At 36.5% G+C, this 19,976-nt stretch overlaps 1 protein-coding gene across 2 annotated transcripts in view; it reads left to right on the top strand.

Annotated features, from left to right (window-relative positions):
- The window catches only part of USP46 (ubiquitin specific peptidase 46), a 28,433-nt gene extending 8,816 nt beyond the window's left edge, over positions 1 to 19,617 (top strand). For both annotated transcript variants that reach the window (XM_062575553.1, XM_062575552.1), the window contains 8 exons: positions 5,170 to 5,250; positions 6,038 to 6,251; positions 7,952 to 8,181; positions 11,738 to 11,814; positions 14,339 to 14,422; positions 14,718 to 14,915; positions 15,802 to 15,880; positions 17,087 to 19,617. In XM_062575553.1, the coding sequence (XP_062431537.1) occupies positions 5,170 to 5,250; positions 6,038 to 6,251; positions 7,952 to 8,181; positions 11,738 to 11,814; positions 14,339 to 14,422; positions 14,718 to 14,915; positions 15,802 to 15,880; positions 17,087 to 17,188 (1,065 nt within the window). In that variant the 3' untranslated portion in view covers positions 17,189 to 19,617. The remainder of the gene's footprint in view (positions 1 to 5,169; positions 5,251 to 6,037; positions 6,252 to 7,951; positions 8,182 to 11,737; positions 11,815 to 14,338; positions 14,423 to 14,717; positions 14,916 to 15,801; positions 15,881 to 17,086) is intronic.
- Positions 19,618 to 19,976: the final 359 nt, after the last annotated feature.

Here is a 19,976-nt window from a genome sequence, read left to right as displayed (position 1 = left end):
CATCCTTCTCTGTCTCCCTTTTCTCTTCACTCCCATCTGCTGTGTCTTCTGAAATTCTGAAACTCAGGCTGCCTGGCCCTGAAGCCATTTCTATTTTTATTCTAATTTCTTTGCTACCAGTCCCATCATCACCCTTAGTTTGTTTTAAGTTTTCATTTTTTCCCTCCAGGAAACAACTCTATTTCTAGCACGTTGCTCTCACTTGCCTTGAATACTAAGACAAAAATATCCAGTTTGCAGCAGTATATGGTCTGAAGCCCTTCTTTGTGGACCTACCATCTCCTTTTGCGCATCAGTTACTCTTTATATATTTATTAAATCTCTTTTTTCACAATTAATTTTGCATATGTCTTCTCTTATATTTTTTAGCTTTTATTGTGATGACATGTCTTTACTATTTCTTATTTTCTATTTTATTGTTTGATGGTCACACATACTGTGCTTCTGTTTATTGAGGGGATACCTGCTTGACAGGTTTTCCACAGATGACTTAGGAAACTTTTTCATTTCTTTACTGAACTCATGTTTCATATTCTCTCACTTCCATTGCTCATTTTCTATACAGTTATTGTATTTCAGTTATTTTGGTAAAATAGCTTAGTTTGTATTTCTATGAGAAAAATTTGCTCATTTCAGTAAGTTATTTATGTCCCTTTTCATGCCATGACTAGAGCTATCCACTATTCTAGATCATTGATGAGGTCAGACCAAACCTAAAAGAGGTATTTTTTAATACCTCAGTACAAACCTATTTTTTGGCACTGGACAAGCAGGAGCATACATGGAAAGTGTCTCCACGTATGATGGATCCAAAGCTTTTTGATTTTTTTGAGTATATCAACTAATTGACCTTTTCTGTAACCACTTGACTGTGGCATTGAAAAGGCACAATAGCTTGAGTCTTGAGGACAGCAAGCTAGTTATTCTCCCAAAAGCACATCTAAAATTTGTAATAACTATATAGTGCTGTAATTTAAAGGAATTTATGACCAAAATAGGAGACAATGTAACAGCTGTAAAAGGCTTACCACAGTTCTCCATGCTTGTTCCATATTTGCAGGTGAACAAGACGACTGTCCTTGTCGCATAGAATTTATATTCTTCTCTGATTTAATGATCTAATCTGTTGACTTTTTTTCCTGCACTGTTTTTTTTTTTTTTTTTTTTTTTTGTGTACATTGTAAAGTGCAAAGAAACAGGAGTTTTTTACTTAATCTCTTTCATGTGGTACAAAGCACAAGTTAAACCCTTCATTATGGTACCAGAAATTTCAGCTGAAATGAATTCTGTTTGACTTTCCATAAGAAGTCCTATAGAAAAATAACTAGAGGAAAAAAATCCAGGTCATATGGCCTGAACAGTTATTGGAATGATGGTACAGTAGAAGTCCTGGTTTAGCCCAAATTGACCCAAACGTGGCTAAGTCTCCAGCTGTCTTTGCCATTTAATAAGAGTATGTTAAAAAATACTAAAGTTTAAATCCTGACTGGTGAATTTAATGACAAAACTTCAAAGAAATCAAAGATCACTAATGCTACGGAATATATTCTCGTTCCCTTGGGGTCTGGCTACTACAATCACTTGTTGCATTTCTTCTTTAACATGGTTTTTTTAGGAAGCAGCCATGCTTCTGTGTTATCTCTTTATACAAGTGTGAATTTAACAGTCCCAGATTCCAGTTTATTGAATTACGTCTCTAGGCTCTCCTCAGTTCAGGGTCTGTAGCTGCCCTGCAACTATTTATTTATTTATTTATTTATTTATTTTTAATGAAACTACAGTGGATTTAGCAGTGGTAGGATATTTCTTCTAGCTGAAACACAGACCCATCTGAAACACAAAACAGAAAATGAATTGTATTAAAAATATTCAAGCAGGTTTTCACTAGCAGGAGAGATCAAAATCCATTGGTGGAAGTGGGAACAAGGAAAACCTTGTTTAAAACCATGTTAAGTAGTCATGGTTGATTTCCATTGTACATTAACTACAGTAGGCTAACAGGTTTTCCCTATTTTATGTGGCCAGCTGAACTAAGTTCTAAATCATCTTTACCACATCTCTGACATTTTTTTGGGCTGTAAAATTTCCAAACATGTTCCTTGTGTCTTCATGTCAACAGCTTCAGGAAGAGCCTGCCTATACCAAACATATAATATATGTATAAATTAATGCAGTATGGCATGATTTGGGTTTTCTAAATAGTCTGCCTAGATTTTTTTGTTTTCCCCAGATAAGAAATATATCCTACTTTGAAATAATAGGTTGCCAGGCTTCTTCTCTGTGTTCCTGTTCTACTTTTTCCTATAAATTCAACAATATCTTTTTGGACACCTTAAAATAATCCAGACTGATATACCTTGATATAGGAAGGTACAGCTAAGGTCAATGGGAGTTATGTCAGCTTGCCAAAGACTGAATTTTACCTCCCTGTTCCACTGGGGAATGGACACACACTGCTTTGTTGTGCAGTTGCAGCAGCCAATGTCTGGTTTTGGATTGCAAGGTATAGCTCTGTGATAAACTCTTACTATTTATATGCTGTTTCAATAGCATATGCTTTGGAAACTTAATTGCAAAGTGTAGAAGCTATTTTTAGATTCAATGTTGAAAAAAAATTGCAATCCTGCATTTTATAGGATAGTGTGCATCACGGATTTGTTTGGCTTTCAGTGGTAATTTCATCAGGTAAATTCTGATTATTGCTATTTCTCATAATATATAGAAGGAAATCTAAATGTAGGAAAGATTTGCCAAAACCATCTGGCATCTTCTTGAATAAGAAACCCTGGTCCTGCAGAAAAGGCAAATAGGGCAACGCAGAAGTAGTTAATTAGCAGAGCAATTGATTTCTGCCAGTTTAACATCGTACTCTAACTTATAGGTCACAAAAGAGTAGGGTGTTACCTTTTAGCAACATCGTTTCCCATGAATTCCAGAGGAAGAATATTTGTTAGTATGGAAAAAAGTTTCCTGCAAAACTAAAGAAAGACTCACTTCATTCTTATTTTAGAGATCTTGATTTGAACACTGAACATATGTTGCAAGAAAATCTTTGCTTTGATCTGAATGCTATACAATGAGAATTAATATGAACATGGCTTTCTTCACAAGCTAGAGCAGTTTTCCATATTCATATTTTTCTTTTATCAGCCAAGGTTTTGAGGTAACAATGGCAGTTTACTGTTATTATCAGATAGACAATGTATAGACAGTTCCTTCCCTCTCAGGAAGTCGATTGAGTTGCTGAATTTGTGCAGCTCTGGGAAAGCTGTCTTCCCAAGCAAAGAAGCTAATCTTCGTTTGGAGCTTACATAATTATGACATTGCCATCTCTGTTGAAATAGAGCCAATAATTGCTTTATATGGATTATTCCTTTTTATGAGTTCCTTACTGAGGGTCAGTAGAAGCCAGTAAGGATGCACAGCGCCTCCTTAAGCTCTGCTTAAGAGCTTTGATTCTGAGCTCGGCTATGTTACTGGGATGTGGAGTCTTGTGCAGATGAAGTACTTGGGGCACAAGTGGGACTCCTGGGAAACCACAGACACTCGGGACCCGAGGAGGGGATGTGAAATACAGAATCTTTGGAACTTTTTAGGAAGCTGCCAACTTGAAGGGAGCTGTTTTGCTTTCAAGGCTTGCAAATTGTCCAAGAACACCTGTGCAAATTTTCACACCACTGATTCTGTTGACTGAAATCAGCTTCTTTTGATGAGTTGACATGAAATAATAATCTATTATAGCAAGCAGTGCTATTGGTAGGCACAGTAAGGAAATACAAATCAGGCTTTGGGAGAGGATGGGGGAAGAACATCAGAACTATTGAATTTGATTAGCAGCAAGTTTTAAAATGTTGGTTGATGAGCTCTCTGAGACAATATTATTTTGAACAAATCTCAAGAACATGGGAAATCTCAGAGTATTAGGGGGAAAAAAATGTTATGTAGACATTTTTTGTGCACAGGAGTCAGTAGGGACCTGTGTAAATGCAATTTAACCTCACCCTTATACAAAACTACAGAAAAGATGGTAAGGGTTGCAACTGATAAACAGCAAAAAGATAATGATGTTTTATTTTTTGGTATGTTTACAGTGGCATTTTACATGTTTTTATGAAAATAAATGTGTCATCAAAACTATGCTGCTCTTGAGGAAATTAGAACATGTGTGATAGAAATTATTAAGGCATAGTATTACTATACAATCTACATTGTTTCATACTGAAGAGCATGTTCAATAAGAAAAGAACAGTGTATGATGTCAGTAAAGCAATTATGTAGATTAAAAACAGGTTGATCTTGAGTAATCATACATAGGGAATACCTTTCCAACCGGAGCATTTTAGTGAGGTCCTATAGGGATCTTCTATACTTACAGAGTGATCAGGAGTGATGACACTGGCATTGGCAGCAGTCTAGTCTGCTTGCTTGATAATCTAAAATGGACATTTTAATACAGCAAAGGTAACACGTGCAACTAGAGACTGCATGTAGAGACAGCTGTGAAAGCAACTTTGCCATTAGAATGAAGGTACAGCTGAACATGCCTCACAGTGGCAACACAGTGACTGAGATGTAACAGTGTTTGGATTTATGTACTCTTTGATGTTAGATAGAGCAAAATGGAAAGTATGTTATGCTTCCTTTTAACATTTGTGATGCTATTGCTAGAACTACGTGCTGTTTTGAAGTTCGTATTATATTAAAAGTTGCTGGTGAATTAATTAGAAAGGGTTCAGAAGAGTTTAAGTAATGCTTAGAAAACCTGCCTTACATCTAGAAACTGGTTGATCCAAGATAAGTTTAAGGGATTTGCTTAAGATTAACAAGTATCTTTATGATACAAGAGAGTAATGGGATCCAGCTGTTCATGTACAAATTAAAATAAGGGGGATGTGTCTAGGGGGAGAACCACTGTTGTTGTGACCTGTTCACTTCAAATCAACCATTACTAGAATGCCTAGGTCAGGCCAGCTCCTCCACTACCTAGAACTGCAAATATTTTTGTTGGCTCATATGAATGTAATGCTTGCCCGTTAGTAAGACAGGGTTAGTTTAACTAACTGTAACTGAAAGGAAAATGGGCATTTCTATCTTGATGCTGTCCATAACTTTATTTTAGAATCCTAATTTAAAATGGAGACTAACAAGATTCTTCCCTGTTTTATTTAGGGCACCAATGCCTCTGCTCTGGAAAAAGACATTGGTCCAGAGCAGTTTCCAATCAATGAGCACTATTTTGGATTGGTCAATGTAAGTACTATTTTCAACAGGCAAATCATATACGGAACTATAGTTTTGGTGTTATTTTAACTTTGTTTCCTTCCCCCTACCCCCAGTCCTTCCCTAAGGATTTGATTTGAAATGTTGCATATGTTCCAATTTTAGGCAAAGTGTATTGCAAAACTAAACTGGATGTTTGAAGATAGCTTCATACCCCACAGTGAAAACAGCTTACTGCTCTGTGAATGTTGGTTGTGGTTAGAACTTACACTTCAGTAAAGTTAAAGTCTTTTAGCCATAAAATGTGAGGGACAATCTTTTTATTAATGTTTAGTAGGAAGTGATGGAGGTGCACATTTAAATACAACAGTCTGCATCATGGGCTCTCTCAGGAGTAGCTTTTTATATGACTGAAGAGAGAATGCGTGAAAGGGCTATTTAACCGCTTGTTTACTCTCATTTAAATTAAACTGAGATAGTACTTCTTCCCATTGAAAACAATAGCCATTTGCTACTGAGCAATAAGATGGAGCCCAAGAAGAACATATCAATATATGGAAACAAGTTTCAGAGAGACTCACTCCAAAAATGTATTTCTTATTAGTAGGAACTTTTCCTTTATATCCTACTTAGTTTATAGAACCTTAGGGTTTTTTCTGTGCAAGTGTCAAGGGAAGATGTGGAAATATATTCCTACAGCAGCTGCTTGGTAAAATGGCTGGTATGTGTCAGGGCCACAGAGGCCAGAATTTGAACAAAGCAGCTAGTTTTACTGTGATGCGCAGGGATTAAGACTGTTTTTACTTTTACATGGCAGTTTGGGAACACCTGCTACTGTAACTCCGTGCTGCAGGCATTATATTTTTGCCGGCCGTTTCGGGAAAATGTGTTGTCATACAAGGCCCAACAGAAAAAGAAGGAAAATCTCTTGACTTGCCTGGCAGATCTTTTCCACAGTATTGCTACTCAGAAGAAGAAAGTTGGAGTTATTCCACCAAAGAAGTTCATATCAAGGTTACGAAAAGAGAACGGTAAGTGCAAAATCAGAATCCTTTTGGACATTCACAGATTGGTCAGGAAATTTTGGGCAGAGTGATCATGTTAATCAGATGTTCACCTTAAATTTGTAGATTGTTTTTAGTACTATCTCATTTTAAATGTTAACATTTTATTATCTGGGTATGTAATATTACACTTGAAATACACATACCAGATTTGGTAAGTTCCCTGAGGTGTGTGGTTTGTTTAATGATGTTTTCTCAGCACGATTGGACAGAGAGAACTAAGCAGTGAGCTAAGGGTGGGAAGAGGGTGGCATCTGCACATTCTGCCATGATTTTTTATTATTTTTTGTAGAGTATGACAGAGAGAGACATTATGGGCAGTTGGCAGAGTGGAAGCAGTGTCACCTAGGAGGGCTACAGACACAACTAGTCCAAAGCATCCTGAAAGATAGGCAAGTGTGTTCAGTGTACTACATGTCAGCTAGTTCTCTTGTTCTAAATAATGGCACAGTCTGACTTTTTGAAGCATCAGGCCCTTTTTGAGAATTAAGTTAGCAACAGCATATGCCTGTTTTTGTAGGATTCCTTTTTAAGGGATGTGAGGAACATCTTGAAATCAGGAAGCCTGCCACACAGTTCCATTTGGCCTGGGTTCATGTCAATGTGGGTGGTATGCTTAGAAACAAGGGAGCTTTGAACTAAGAGACAAAGTGTGAGTGGAACACCTGGAAGAAATTGCTTCCTGGTGACAGCATATAAATGGGCAGATTGTTCATTCCAAAGGAGGCAATTGAAAGTGTGACAAAGTTAGCTCTGAGTCATCTAGTGATAAATGCCCCTACACTGTTGGGAATCACTTTTAGGGACTGCATCTTATGTTCTCAGCTTTTTTAAATTAGGGCCACACTCACTGTGGGTTAACTTGCTTATGTGTCCAGGCCAGACACGGCAAAGCTAAAGAGTCTGTGCAATAATATTTTCGGAGGAAATCCATGTGGGCTTTTTCAGGAGCAGAGGGATAAAAGTACACATTTATTGGGAATGAAAGTTCTTTTTTTCTTCAACATGATGGGCAAATTAAGCCTTTTGTGGAGAAAAAGTCTGTTCTACTTCACCATTGAGATATTCTTCTGTACCTTCTGCAAGCATTTCCTGTTGAAGAGGACAAGTCTGTGCTGATCGGACTTGTGTGTGGAAAATGAGCTTTTTCAGATAGTGTTATTATTGTATGTTAGTGTCCAATGCCTTCCATTTCCCCAGCCGACTGTCTTACTGTCCAAACTCAGTCATGTTCTTAAGTGTCTGAGTAACTTGGAATATATGGGTGGGAGTCAGTGTTGCCTAAAGTTAGGCATCTAGTCTAAGCAATTAATTTAGATTCCCTCTGTAGTCATTAGATTTCTCACACCTATCTTAGGCACAGATAGTTGCCTGGGATGAGTCACCCTCTTGCTTTTTTTCTTCAACAGTAGTGGGAGTCTACACAAGTAGCTCCAAAGAAAAGCCTAACCTTTTAGACAGCTAAAGTTAGGTGAGATGAAGCCTTCCCTCGAAGTAGCTTCGCTGAAGTCAACGTGACTGCAGAACTGCTTTTCTTTGGTATGCTTTTAATTATTTTGGTGAGCAAGGCCCAGTACATGTATTTGGAAAGAAATAATGAACTTAGTTTGCTTTCTTGAAGAAAAGGGTATACTCAGTTGTAGAAATCTTGACTCTCTTCTTCACAGATCTCTTTGACAACTATATGCAGCAGGATGCACATGAGTTTTTAAATTACTTGCTGAACACCATCGCAGACATTTTGCAGGAGGAGAAGAAACAGGAAAAGCAAAATGGAAAACTGAAAAATGGCAACATGAATGAAACAGAAGACAACAATAAACAAGAACTCACCTGGGTGCATGAGATTTTTCAGGGAACACTGACTAACGAAACTAGATGTTTGAACTGTGAAACTGTAAGCATTGCGATAGTTGGGTTTTTTGAGTTTTGCCCATTAATAGGTAGATACATTTTATGTGTATAAATATGTGAATCTTTTCAGACATCTGAGAATTGTGGATATTCCTGTAGACTTTACTTCTTGAAGTGAGTATATCCTTTTCTAAAAATACATTTTTCTAAGCATTACTTGGCTAACCTACACCAAGTCTTGCTGTCCTAATACATATCTCTAAAGTTAAAATCCTTGTTAGTTAATTAATACCCATCCTTATTACTGTAAATTCAGGAAAAAATATTTGAATCATTATTCCATGAATCAGGGATAGTCATATAACTCCTAAGTGAAAATTTAAAATGAATTTGTGTTAATTCATTCCTCAGAATGTGATTGGCATACCACAGGTTTGTTATTAACAAACCATATGTTTTTTTATCTAATATTTTAAAAAAGATACTATCAGTTTGAAGTTTCTTATGTTTGAAGTAACAAGTAAACACTTGAGTAAAAAGTAGTTTTAATTAGCAAATCTGACTGCAAGTCCCCTATCAATTTCTGTGGTTTTCAGTCACACCCTCCTATTTGGAAAAAAAAAGAAAGGAAAAGAAAAGGAAAAAAAAGTTTCTCTCTGTTAGGCTGCTATGTGAAAGACCAACACAGACAGGAAAAACCTGTGTTTCAGGGAGAACAGTGACACTGACTTTGCAAAAAGAACGGAATTCACCTCACCTAACCTTTGCTATGTAAAAGGTTGGTGTCAAGGATGAACTGGTTATCTCAGCTCCTTCTATTGACGATGGAGATTGCAAAGGATCTGCAGCAGGAAGCTCTCTCCATCTGTCTTAGGCTGGTTCATGATACAGTTTTCAGCAGTATCAGGTATTCCATCTGCTCCGTGCAACTTGTTCTTGTTCCATGACGCTACTGTCCTCGCATTGTGCTGTGGCAATTATTTGTGCAGCAGTGCTGTGAATTGGGCTAGCAAACTTATCTGGCGTAAGAGTAGTATGTGTTTTTAACTGAGACCAAAGACTTCATCTAAAGAAAACACAACTTTATATTGCTTACATTAAGATAGAAGGAAGGGCTCAGGGAAGGCATCTTAAGACAACAAATTGAGATGAAATGCCTACCTTTAGAAAGCTGAAGTTAAGTGAGATGAGTCCTACCCAGCTCCTACCAAATGCGTAAAAGAGCATACTCCTGCATGCTCCGTGATGTTTGTAATCATGAACATTAGCACTGTAGTCCAACAAGAAGATAAGGCTTATCCAGGGATTTGAGTGGGGAGGAGAGAGAGACAGTGATAGTCAACATGAGAAAAGGGATTGGACCAAGTTTAGAACACGATCATGAGAGAGAGGTTGAAAATTATGTCTTTAATCTCTCTCAATTATAAAAGCCCAATTTTTCATAGTTAAAATAGATGAAAGGGTAGAATTATTTTTCAGTTGACAAACTTTTTTAACAGATGCAGTCTAATTCTAAATTAATACCCAGTATTTACTCAGCCAAACTGTACTGCAGACAGGATGTGTCCTTGAGTAAAATCAAAACTGCACAATATCCTATTTGTAATTCAAAGTGACTAAGCTTTTATGGAAAAAACATTGCTAAGTATTACTGCTGTAGGAAGGCTTGTGTGTAACTTCCTTTAAATACAGAAATACTATGTTCGGTAAATATATGATATTTTTCTAGTTTGTACTATTTTTATTGTATTTATTTTCTCTTGAAACCGTTTGGAAACATTAAAACGGATTAAAAGGTGTTCCTCTCTAAAGTTTAAATATATAGTGCATGAAGAATCATTTAGATCGCAGCAGTTCCTGCTCCCACTTATGAAGAATACAGTTAGAATTCAGTTTTCCAGTTGTCTTTAGTATGGTCTGTATTAGCTAGCTCCAATCTGGTCATCTTCCCCTTTCAATAAATATTTTACACTCTGCTTGCTGAAATAAATAGCAGAATTCCTAATCTCCTTGTGATACTCAGACGAAGCATTTTGCCAAAGACTTAGTATTTAACCTCTTTCTTTATACGCGCTACGCCCAATAGTACTTACTCTGCTCTTTGGTTCCAGCAGTAGAGACACAATGTTCTGTGAAGCTTTGTTGCTCTATCTTTTGAACTCTAGCTGTATGTTTATACTGCAGTTGATTGCTGCCAGTTTTGTGGTTTTCTGTGCTCTTTGGGTAGACTCATATTTCAGAGAGGATTTTGTTTGAAGAGTTGCTGTTCATTTTATTTGGAGGTAATTTGTACCTCTGAACATTTTTGATAATATCAAAATTCATCCTGGATTCAGAGGATTGCATTCACTGTGTTTATAGGGTCCCTGATGTAATGCAAAGATGAGCTCAATATAGTGTAGAACTTCCATATCCTTAGAATTTAAGAAATCTAAGCATGAGCGATGTGGGTCAGGTCCAACAATGGGACACTGATCTATGTCGGAAGAATCCTCCACTGAAGCTCTTCATTTGAATTTTGATATTCTATCTGTTTTCTAGTTAATGCAGGCACAGGTGGCAAAATACAGAGTTTTAATTTAATGTTATTCTGAATTTTACAAACAGAATTGGTTATTATGAATATGACCTAATTCAGGTGCAGTAATTCCACATCAGTTTCTGTGATCTGAAAAAGACATGACGGCTTTTCTGGATCTTAAGGGCCTTCTTGAATTATCTTTGTAGATAAGAGGGAAAGCACTGAATTTTGGAATTCAATTGATAACCTTTCCTAATTCAATCTTTAATCTACAAAAAAAGCCATAGTGATTAGATACTAAAGAAGCATTAGTATTGTATATGATTTGAGATTATCCAAAATGGATCTTTGTTTTACTTGCAGTATCTTTCCAGATCTATTTATGTCTGCCATCCCTGAAAAAGTTATACTTGATATTGATTAGTGGGAGGTCCCAAACAAAACCAAAGGCCAGACTGTCTTTGAGTTTTGGAGAAGTTTGAGCTCAGAGTTTCAAGATAGTGTGTGCCTGATTTTATATTTTAAAAAAGCTCAATTTTCTATGTTGTGGTACAGTATGAACTTAGCTTAAAGCTGGCAGAAGTATTCATAAGGTATCGTTTTCAAGCTCATCCCAGGACATGAGCTTTAGGACAGTTTATAAAAGGAAGAGAGATGAAGCATTCACTTCTTACGTTTAAAAGCAAGTATTTTTCACTTTGCTGCTTCTTGCATAAGAATATAAAAGTCGTAGAGGAGCTGAAAATTGGCTGTTCCAAAAGGGAGGTGCAGAGAAGTCATATTTACTTGACAATTGAGGCAGACTGCAATCGCAAGGCCATGGTTGGGTTTTAATAAGTAGAACAATCAGAAATTAAACGATATGAAAGCTGGATTGATAAGGGTTTCTGACCTGATAAGGTGAATATAGTTACATTGAACTAGAATTTTTTTAAAAGCTTTGAAATGAGTTATGTTTGTGTAATTTATTTCTGCAGAAATTGTTCAATTCTTAACTTTTTCACACAGATAGCAACAGCATTTAGATGTATGACTTTTTACTAAGTCTGTATTTTACATGTATATTGTTTTGCTACAGGTTAGCAGCAAAGATGAAGATTTTCTTGACCTTTCTGTTGATGTGGAGCAGAATACATCAATTACACATTGTCTAAGGTAAACAAATGCATCTCTTTGGCAAGATACCTCTATCTGACTTTGCTAAATTTTCCTAGTCTAGTAGATACAGAAAGAGAAGTTGAAGAGCATTATTTATTTGAGCTTTTCCTAAGCATAAGAAAAAGATAGTACAATGGATTTTCTATTCAAATGGCAAAATGTACACTAACGCACTTTATTTTACCCACTTTCTCTTTCAGTGTGTGTATTTGAGAGAGAAGAAAAAGAATCTCCTCTTGGGCAAAAAAAATGATCACGTTGTCACCTGAAAGAATTGCTGTAGAATCAGAATTGGCTTCAAAGGGATTTAAGTGTGCTTATCTCTAAGCTTCTGCTCAAGTGCTTTGTTGATTAGGACTTACGCACATATTAAAAGTTAAGTGTGTGCTTTGCAGAATGAGGGCTAGAGTCCCTAGAGGGCAAAAGATTTCAAAAGTGTAGTTTTTCACCATGTGAGCTTCTTACTCTGTGTCTCATCAAAAAATTATAGGGAAAAACTTTTTTCAGAGTTTCAGTTCTGCTCTTAGTACACTCTTAACTATTACAAAAAATGCTTCAGGCATCAAAATAATTTTCAAATTTGCATGGATGATTATACTGAGAGATTTGCATTGACTGCGATGAATTGATATCTAAGTTTAAGACAATATATTGTGCTCTAAGCTAACAATATCCGTTGGATGAATTACTTTTTCAAGCTCCCAAATTACTGCCAACTTTGACAGTGCACTTAGAAGTTATTCTGGAATGCCTAGGAAGGGTTGCCTAGCATCTCACACCAAACTGAGAGTTACAGAGAAGGCAAGCATCTAAGGTACTAAATGCTTCCTGAGCCAGAAAGCAGTGAATTTTCTGATTATCCCTATTGTGGATACCACAACCATATTCAGCAACATCTATTGCATTTTAAAGTGCTATTTTTCTCTCTCTCAGTTTCAGGTAAATCTCTTGTAGGGTATTGTAGTGGTGCTTAGTTGTTACACATTCCACACTGGAGTAGCAAGCCTGATTTTAGCAGGAGAGCAAAATGAAGAGTTGCCTTGGAAAGGAGTGCATTATATTTTAACTTGGTCTCTGTCTGTTCACGGTCACTGATAATTGAACCGATATTGGTAATGAAAGCTTTTGTTATTAATACTTTCAAGTTCTTCACTGTAGTCCCCACTTTGAACCTGTTTGTGTCAGCAGTACTTACTTTTCCCTGTGGTTTTCAACGTGCCTTTGAAATCATATTGGAATGCAAGGCCTAAAAGGAGGCTGAACTGTATATCTCCTGAGGTCCCTTCTAACTTGAATTATTCTATCATTCTATGATATATAGTTACTGGAGACTGAGCACTGACTGTTTTTTACAGCTTAGTGAACTTTTTAGAAACTGCTGCTCTGCCTAAGTTACCACCTGTCCCTCAGCTTTCTCCAGTTTTTATTTTGCTTAATTGTTAGGCTTCCTAGAAACATTTTTAAAAGGCCCACTTATGCAAAGGTACATGTACATGTGGATCAGTCTCAGTGCACGAGGATGGCAATGGCAGAGGGGAGTTTATTGCTGGGTCTGAATTTGTTGGGAATTCAGAACTCTGTCAAGTAGTAGGTGCAATCAACAGCTGAATTCTGTACTTTAGATGAATCTATTTAAAGCCTAGAGTCAAAAGAACACCAATGTGCCTGAAATGGAAGATAGATGCTTGTTCTCAAAACCCCTGCTTGGCTGCCACATAATAATGGAGATGACCAAAAAATTACTGGATGTCATCTTTTTTACTGTTAAGTTCCTTAGCTACCTAAAATTCTGCTCCAAACCGTATCAGCACCGAATCCTGATAAATCTTTTTCTGTGAACTGAGCAGCAACTGAACTATCAAGCCAAGCCTTCCTCTTCCTCTTTCACTTTGAACAATACAGAAACATGTCTAAGCGTATTTACTTGACCAGGATTTACAAAAACTGCTATACTAGCTGACACTTTCCTTTATAGACAGCAAGAAGTTACAATCACATAACATTTGCATGACAGTTCAGAGGTTAGAGGATGCAGAAGACTAAGTTCATTTTTTTTTCTTCTGCATAAGAAGATTCAAGGCTATCTTCCAGAATAACAGCAGAAAATGTGAGCTTTTTGGGGATGACAGAAGTGTCCTTGAAAGTGTTCTGCTTTGTAGATAATTTAAAAGGGCACTGGATGGACTGTTAGATTGAATGATTCCCTGCACTTAAAGTCTAGGCTGTCCTTTCACATGTAAGAGATCCTGGATGTAGGTCTCATTCTGAGACACATAACCTACCCCCTGTGTTTTATAATGGGCCTCAGCTCCTAATGTAGAGCTGCCACAGCAGACAGATACCTTAAGTCCCTTTGCAAACCTCAATACAGTTGCTTTAGGCTTTTTAGAAAATGGGACTTCAACAGAGACAAGATTTCATCCTGTATGTCTCTTTAGGGTTCCAGTTCATCAGTCCGTGTGTGGCACTAGGGCAAAAGTGTAAAGAACCTTTAAGAACTGATAATTGTATTTATTTACAGAGACTTCAGTAACACAGAGACATTATGTAGTGAACAGAAATACTACTGTGAAACTTGCTGCAGTAAACAAGAGGCACAGAAAAGGTAAGTAAAGAAGAGGGTAATTCACTATGTCCCTTCTGACCTTTGATAAACCTCCTCCTTAAAATTTAGTTTTTAGATACTTAAAAGCCTTGCACCACACATGCACGCTCTGTGCAGACCAGAGAACCTATAGACAGATTCAAAGCTATTACACACCTCTTAGTTTTGAGACTGAGGCTGATAGACTATTGTTATTTACAAAGTGCTTTTATAATGCAAGCCTTTAATTGTAAGGGAGAAAGAATGGCTTTGAACAGCCCAGGTCTTGATCATATACATTCTGGTGATTTTACAGGATGAGAGTAAAAAAGCTGCCAATGATTCTTGCCTTACACCTCAAGAGGTTCAAGTACATGGAACAATTACACAGATACACTAAGCTGTCTTATCGTGTAGTGTTTCCTCTGGAGTTGCGCCTCTTCAACACATCTGGTGATGCTGTCAACCTGGATCGGATGTATGACTTGGTGGCTGTTGTTGTTCACTGCGGGAGGTAAACTACTTTCATGTATATCTAGAGTTATTGCCAGGTCCAGACATTTTTCAAGAGCAGAGGCATTCCTGACAAAATTGGGGAAAAATGGGAGGGAGGACACAAACTGCTGCTACACAGACTTGCCTGTGTCATGGGCCTGAAACCCTTAGCTATCCTCTCTCATAGTAAATCTGCATCTATTTAAGAAATCATGTGTCAGGCTTCTAAAAGTCACAAGATTGACTTAAAATCATAGAAACGAAGTAGAAAAGAACATATCTCCTTCCTCATTAGTCCAGTTGGGAAACTTGGGAGCCAGGACTCTGTGAGAGCTCGAGGGTGGATAGGCCCTACAGCAGATCACCTGAGTATCCTGTCAAGACAATGACAAAGATAGCTTTAATAAAGCTTCTCACATGTGGTGTATTGTCAAGAATGAAATAAATAGAAGAATCTTTGAGGCTCCAGGAATGTGGCTTGTTCTCCCCTTCTCTTTTTAGTGGTTGCAACTAAATGTTCATGATTGATGCCAACCTGTTTTCCCCCTTCAATTTAATCTATGTTGTTTTAAAAAAATGTTTGCAATAATTGATGCCTGCCATGAGCTAACTGTTAAATATTCTGCAGCTTGATTTGCAAATTGTCATAGTACAAATAAAAAGTAATACACTTAGGTTTTTGTTGATGAAGACATTATGATAAGTCAATAAAAAGGGAGAGGAGAACATGTCTATTGTAGCACCAGGGGTGGGTTTACTGTCTTCTTCAGAAAATCTATTTATAATTGTCTGCTTGCATTGACATGTGACTTACCGAAACAATAACAAATATTTGACCGAACAGTATCTTCTAATATTATTTTGGGTTTTGTTTTGTTTTGTTTTGTTTTGTTTTCACTTTTTAGTGGACCGAATCGGGGGCATTATATTACTATAGTGAAAAGTCATGGATTTTGGCTCTTGTTTGATGATGACATTGTAGAGGTCAGTATACAGCCTTCATGCTTATGCTCTCTTCTCTATTTGGAGTTAAAATCTTACCCGGATCTGGGTATAGATTACTAGTCTGAAAAGCTACAGTTTAGTTGCAATGTGGCATTTGGGACGAGTCTCTTAGGAGGTAAATTTTTTTTTCTACAAAATGATTAGTCCTGTAGTTCTTACCCTGCCAGTGTTGGAAGGGATTGTTTTATTTCAGTGCAACATCAAATGTTTTTAATAAGAGATTTGAGAGGCTTGGTTTGGAATGTTTTCTAAATCTAATAAAATCATTTTAATTCATTAAAACCTAAAAGATCCAGGGACTATTTTGCAATCCTTGGCAATATCACTCTGCAAAATTGGACTGTGTTAACGTTGTGTAGAATCTTAGGTTTTCAACAATTGAGAAGTTACAAGAAAGTCTGGATTCTACAGTCAATCTGGATTTTTGTGGATGTAAATTACAGCAGAATCTGGCCTGCAGCTAGTACAGATCCTGTCTAAACATAATGCAATTCATTCCTAAGCAAACCCTTTACTGTGGCACCTCAGCAAAGCTGGAATCTTGAGTTTCATTTCTCAGCAGGAAATCCAATGGTGTAAAATAAGCATTGAGACATTATAAGTGAGAATGTTATCTGCAGCAGTGGAGTCCATCCTCTTAACGGAGATCAACACTTCTGCCAAACTAAAGTTACAGCATTAGTGGACACTCCAGGGATCAAAAGCATGAACTTCTTTGTTCTGTTGCATAATATGCTACTGAAGGAATAGTGCTGTGTTGACACATGACTTGTGGGTCTAAAGGATGGATGCCAGATTCATGTGAGACAAGTCATTCAAGGAAAATAAAAATACAAATGAAAGGATTAAGTGTCCCCTGTACAAGGATTAAGTGATGGATTTATTTTACTTTTCAGAAAGATGAGGTCACATTTATGCTTTTTTACTGTTGCAAAAGTCTCTGTTATTGGGAAAAGCCAGATTCACTTAGGTTTTCTGGGACAAATATCCCATGAGTGAGACCAGTAGAGTTTATCCCATAAACTGTTATATTACCCTTCCAGTGCTTGAATTACCAACGCAACTTGCCAATTGTTACCCTGAAACAAATAACTGAATGTGGTTTTTGCATTTATAAAGCCATTTAATCCATGTTTGGTATTTCTTTCATCTAACAATACATTAAACTTTTTTTTTTTTTTTTAGAAAATAGACGCTCAAGCTATTGAAGAATTCTATGGTCTGACCTCTGACATATCAAAAAATTCTGAGTCTGGTTATATTTTATTCTATCAGTCAAGAGAGTGACTTGGCAAACTGTGACAATGATGCACTACAATGCTGCACACAAGGACTGTGATCGACCCCCATGAGCTGACTCTTCCACAGACCACATCTTGTGTTGTTGAACAACAGTATATTCAGTCTCCTATTAAATGGTCCATGTGGTGTTGACTATAACCATTTTTGACACATGAAACTTTATTTTGGAGAGGGGAGTTGTTTGTTTTTTTAAGTCTGACAGAAAAGTTAATTGTAGTCAGATTTTAGGGGAATTTATATGGACTAACATTTACAGATAATAAGATTTGGATGTCAACTATTAAACCCAATCAAGCTAGAGTAGTATTTTTTATGGAAGTGTTCATTGTATTTAAGGCAAATTGTTTAAAAACTTTATGGCTTTGGAGTATGTTGACTTACAAAGCATTCTTTTAAATACGTTCTGACATGTAGTTACACATTTTAAGTGTAAAGAAAAAAATCTGTTTCATTATGATTGGAATTATGGTCGCACAGGGGATTTTGTTACACACTGCTCTGCAATGCAAGAAGATATTCTTCCCAAATCATTTAAGCTTTGGGTTATAAAAACCTTAAGTGCATAACTCAAGCCTAAAACTCACATAAAAGGATTTAAATTACAGTAGAACAAAGTAATGTTGTGTGTCCAGTTAATTATGTTTATCATGAGAGAGTACAGATGAGGTGAGATTTCAGAAATTGCAGAGACCTTGGATAAGTAGAGAGAGATGACACATACGACAAAAAGAAAAGGTGCATTTGTAGAGATTGCGCTTATCTTTCTGTTAAAATAATGTAATACTTTTTTTCAATTGAGTTTTCAAACTTACCAATGCTATTCATGTAAAACATATCCACTAGGGCTGAAATTACACAGTCCAGTTAAATATATGCTGTTGGTACGATACATAGTACAAGGCTCAAACCTGCGGTTTGCTGAATACCTGTAGGGTCCCATTTGCATTTCTCAAGACACAGTCCATTTCTTAACAACATGGAGAACCTTTAAAGTTGCATAGCAACCCTTAGTTTACACACACTCTTATCTATTTATCATCACCAGCATTTTGGCCATGCTCAACAACATTCGGGTCACCACAAGAACAGATGGGAGTCAGAAGTGTGTGATTTCAAAAACATAAAAGAGCTTAGCGCAACTGTAACTGTCTGTGATTTTACTGGATGAATTTGGCTTGTTCTAATCACGTACCAGTTAATAAAATTGCTGTACACACAAACTGGAATTTGGCAAAGCAAGAATGTAGAAGAAAGTATGTACAGGGTGTAAGAAGGGATAAATAGTAGGTTGAGGCAGTCGTAACACTGCGTAACTGGCTTGCTTGGTTTGACCCTTATACTCTATTGTATAATTCTTGAACTTCAGCGGCCAAATTCCAACCCCAGTGAAGTCAGCAGCAAAAGCTTCTCGTTGTCTGCAAGGGGAGTGGAAGTTGGTTCTGGTATTTAGAAGGAAATAGTCTCATCTCACAGTATTTATTACTATGTATTATATTTTAATTCACTCTTTCTGTATTTATTAGACAATGTTGCTTTTATATTTATTTTCTGTTAGAAGCCTGCCTGTCATTTTACAGCATGAAACTCCATTTCAAGAAATGTTTTTTGAAGCAGAGCTAATTCTTATATTTTAGGGGTTTTTTGTAGGAGAGGGAAAAGCTTATTTTCATTGTTAACTACTGTGAATGTGAAATATCTTTTGTTAAATTATGGTGAAAATGGAACATTAGCTTCTACAGTAACATAAGTTGAAGATCAGTTGGATTTATTGATGACAATTTTGTAAACAAAGAAAAAGTAGCACTTTACACAGAAGGAAAAACAAAACTGGACTTTTCATTAACATGATTTGAGATTTATCATGTTATATTGCTGCAAAAAAATAGACGTAGAATGTAATGTTAGAGTACTGACTTGGGTGAATAATTGCAGTAGTCTACAGAGATCTTTCACATGAATGAAGGCTGTTCTGTGGGCTCAGGGCAAGCATAATTGGTATGCAATTCCAGTTCTTTCATCAACGGGGAATGCAAATGTTCTATCTTTAACACAGAAGAATGTCTTGCAGGAGACTTCAGGTCTCACTGAGGCCCATGAATATTTCCACTGAAAAAGTAAACCTGTGATTAAAAGTGATTAGTATCAAATCCTTTTTTTTTTAATGGATATATTCATGAGCATTCAGAATTTCCATATAGAAAAATGTAATAATCGCTTGCCTTTTAAAACAGGAATGTTTCCTGGTTGTGAATAAAGGCACTTTATAGATCAGCATTATCTGGTGTTGGTCAGAGCGTCCATACTTCACAGTTTACTGCCAAACATTCTTAGAGTATTCTTCAGTTTTAAAACGAGCAACAGAAAATGTACTATTAATGTATCATTTGAATGTTTAGGGCTTGTGTTTGTATGAACAGTAATTTTACATTAAAATAATTTAAAATCAATTCAGTTTTAGGAAATTTCATATTTGGACTGACTTATCTGAGAATTGATTTTTTTAATATTAATAAAATGAAGTAGTATTTAAATACTAAAGTATAGGATATTAATCTTTATTATTCTCTGACTGCAACACAGCTCGAGGTTGTAAAACATATACAGATAATTGCAGTATGTTATCTGACAGCAAAATGATCAGAGTAAGCTTTTTTTCATAAAGTATGAAAAAACATTTAAAAAAGTAAAGTACCCAGCTTTTCTGTTATAAATGAGAGGAGATGGAAAATGTATGGCGAAGTATTGGAAAAGTTCTTAGAGCAGGAGTTCATGC

This window comes from Rhea pennata, chromosome 4 (genome assembly GCF_028389875.1).
Source record: "Rhea pennata isolate bPtePen1 chromosome 4, bPtePen1.pri, whole genome shotgun sequence".
Classification (NCBI taxonomy): Eukaryota; Metazoa; Chordata; class Aves; order Rheiformes; family Rheidae; genus Rhea; species Rhea pennata.
The sequence above is the reverse complement of the archived record's forward strand: the minus strand, read 5'-3'. Positions and strand labels throughout refer to the sequence as shown.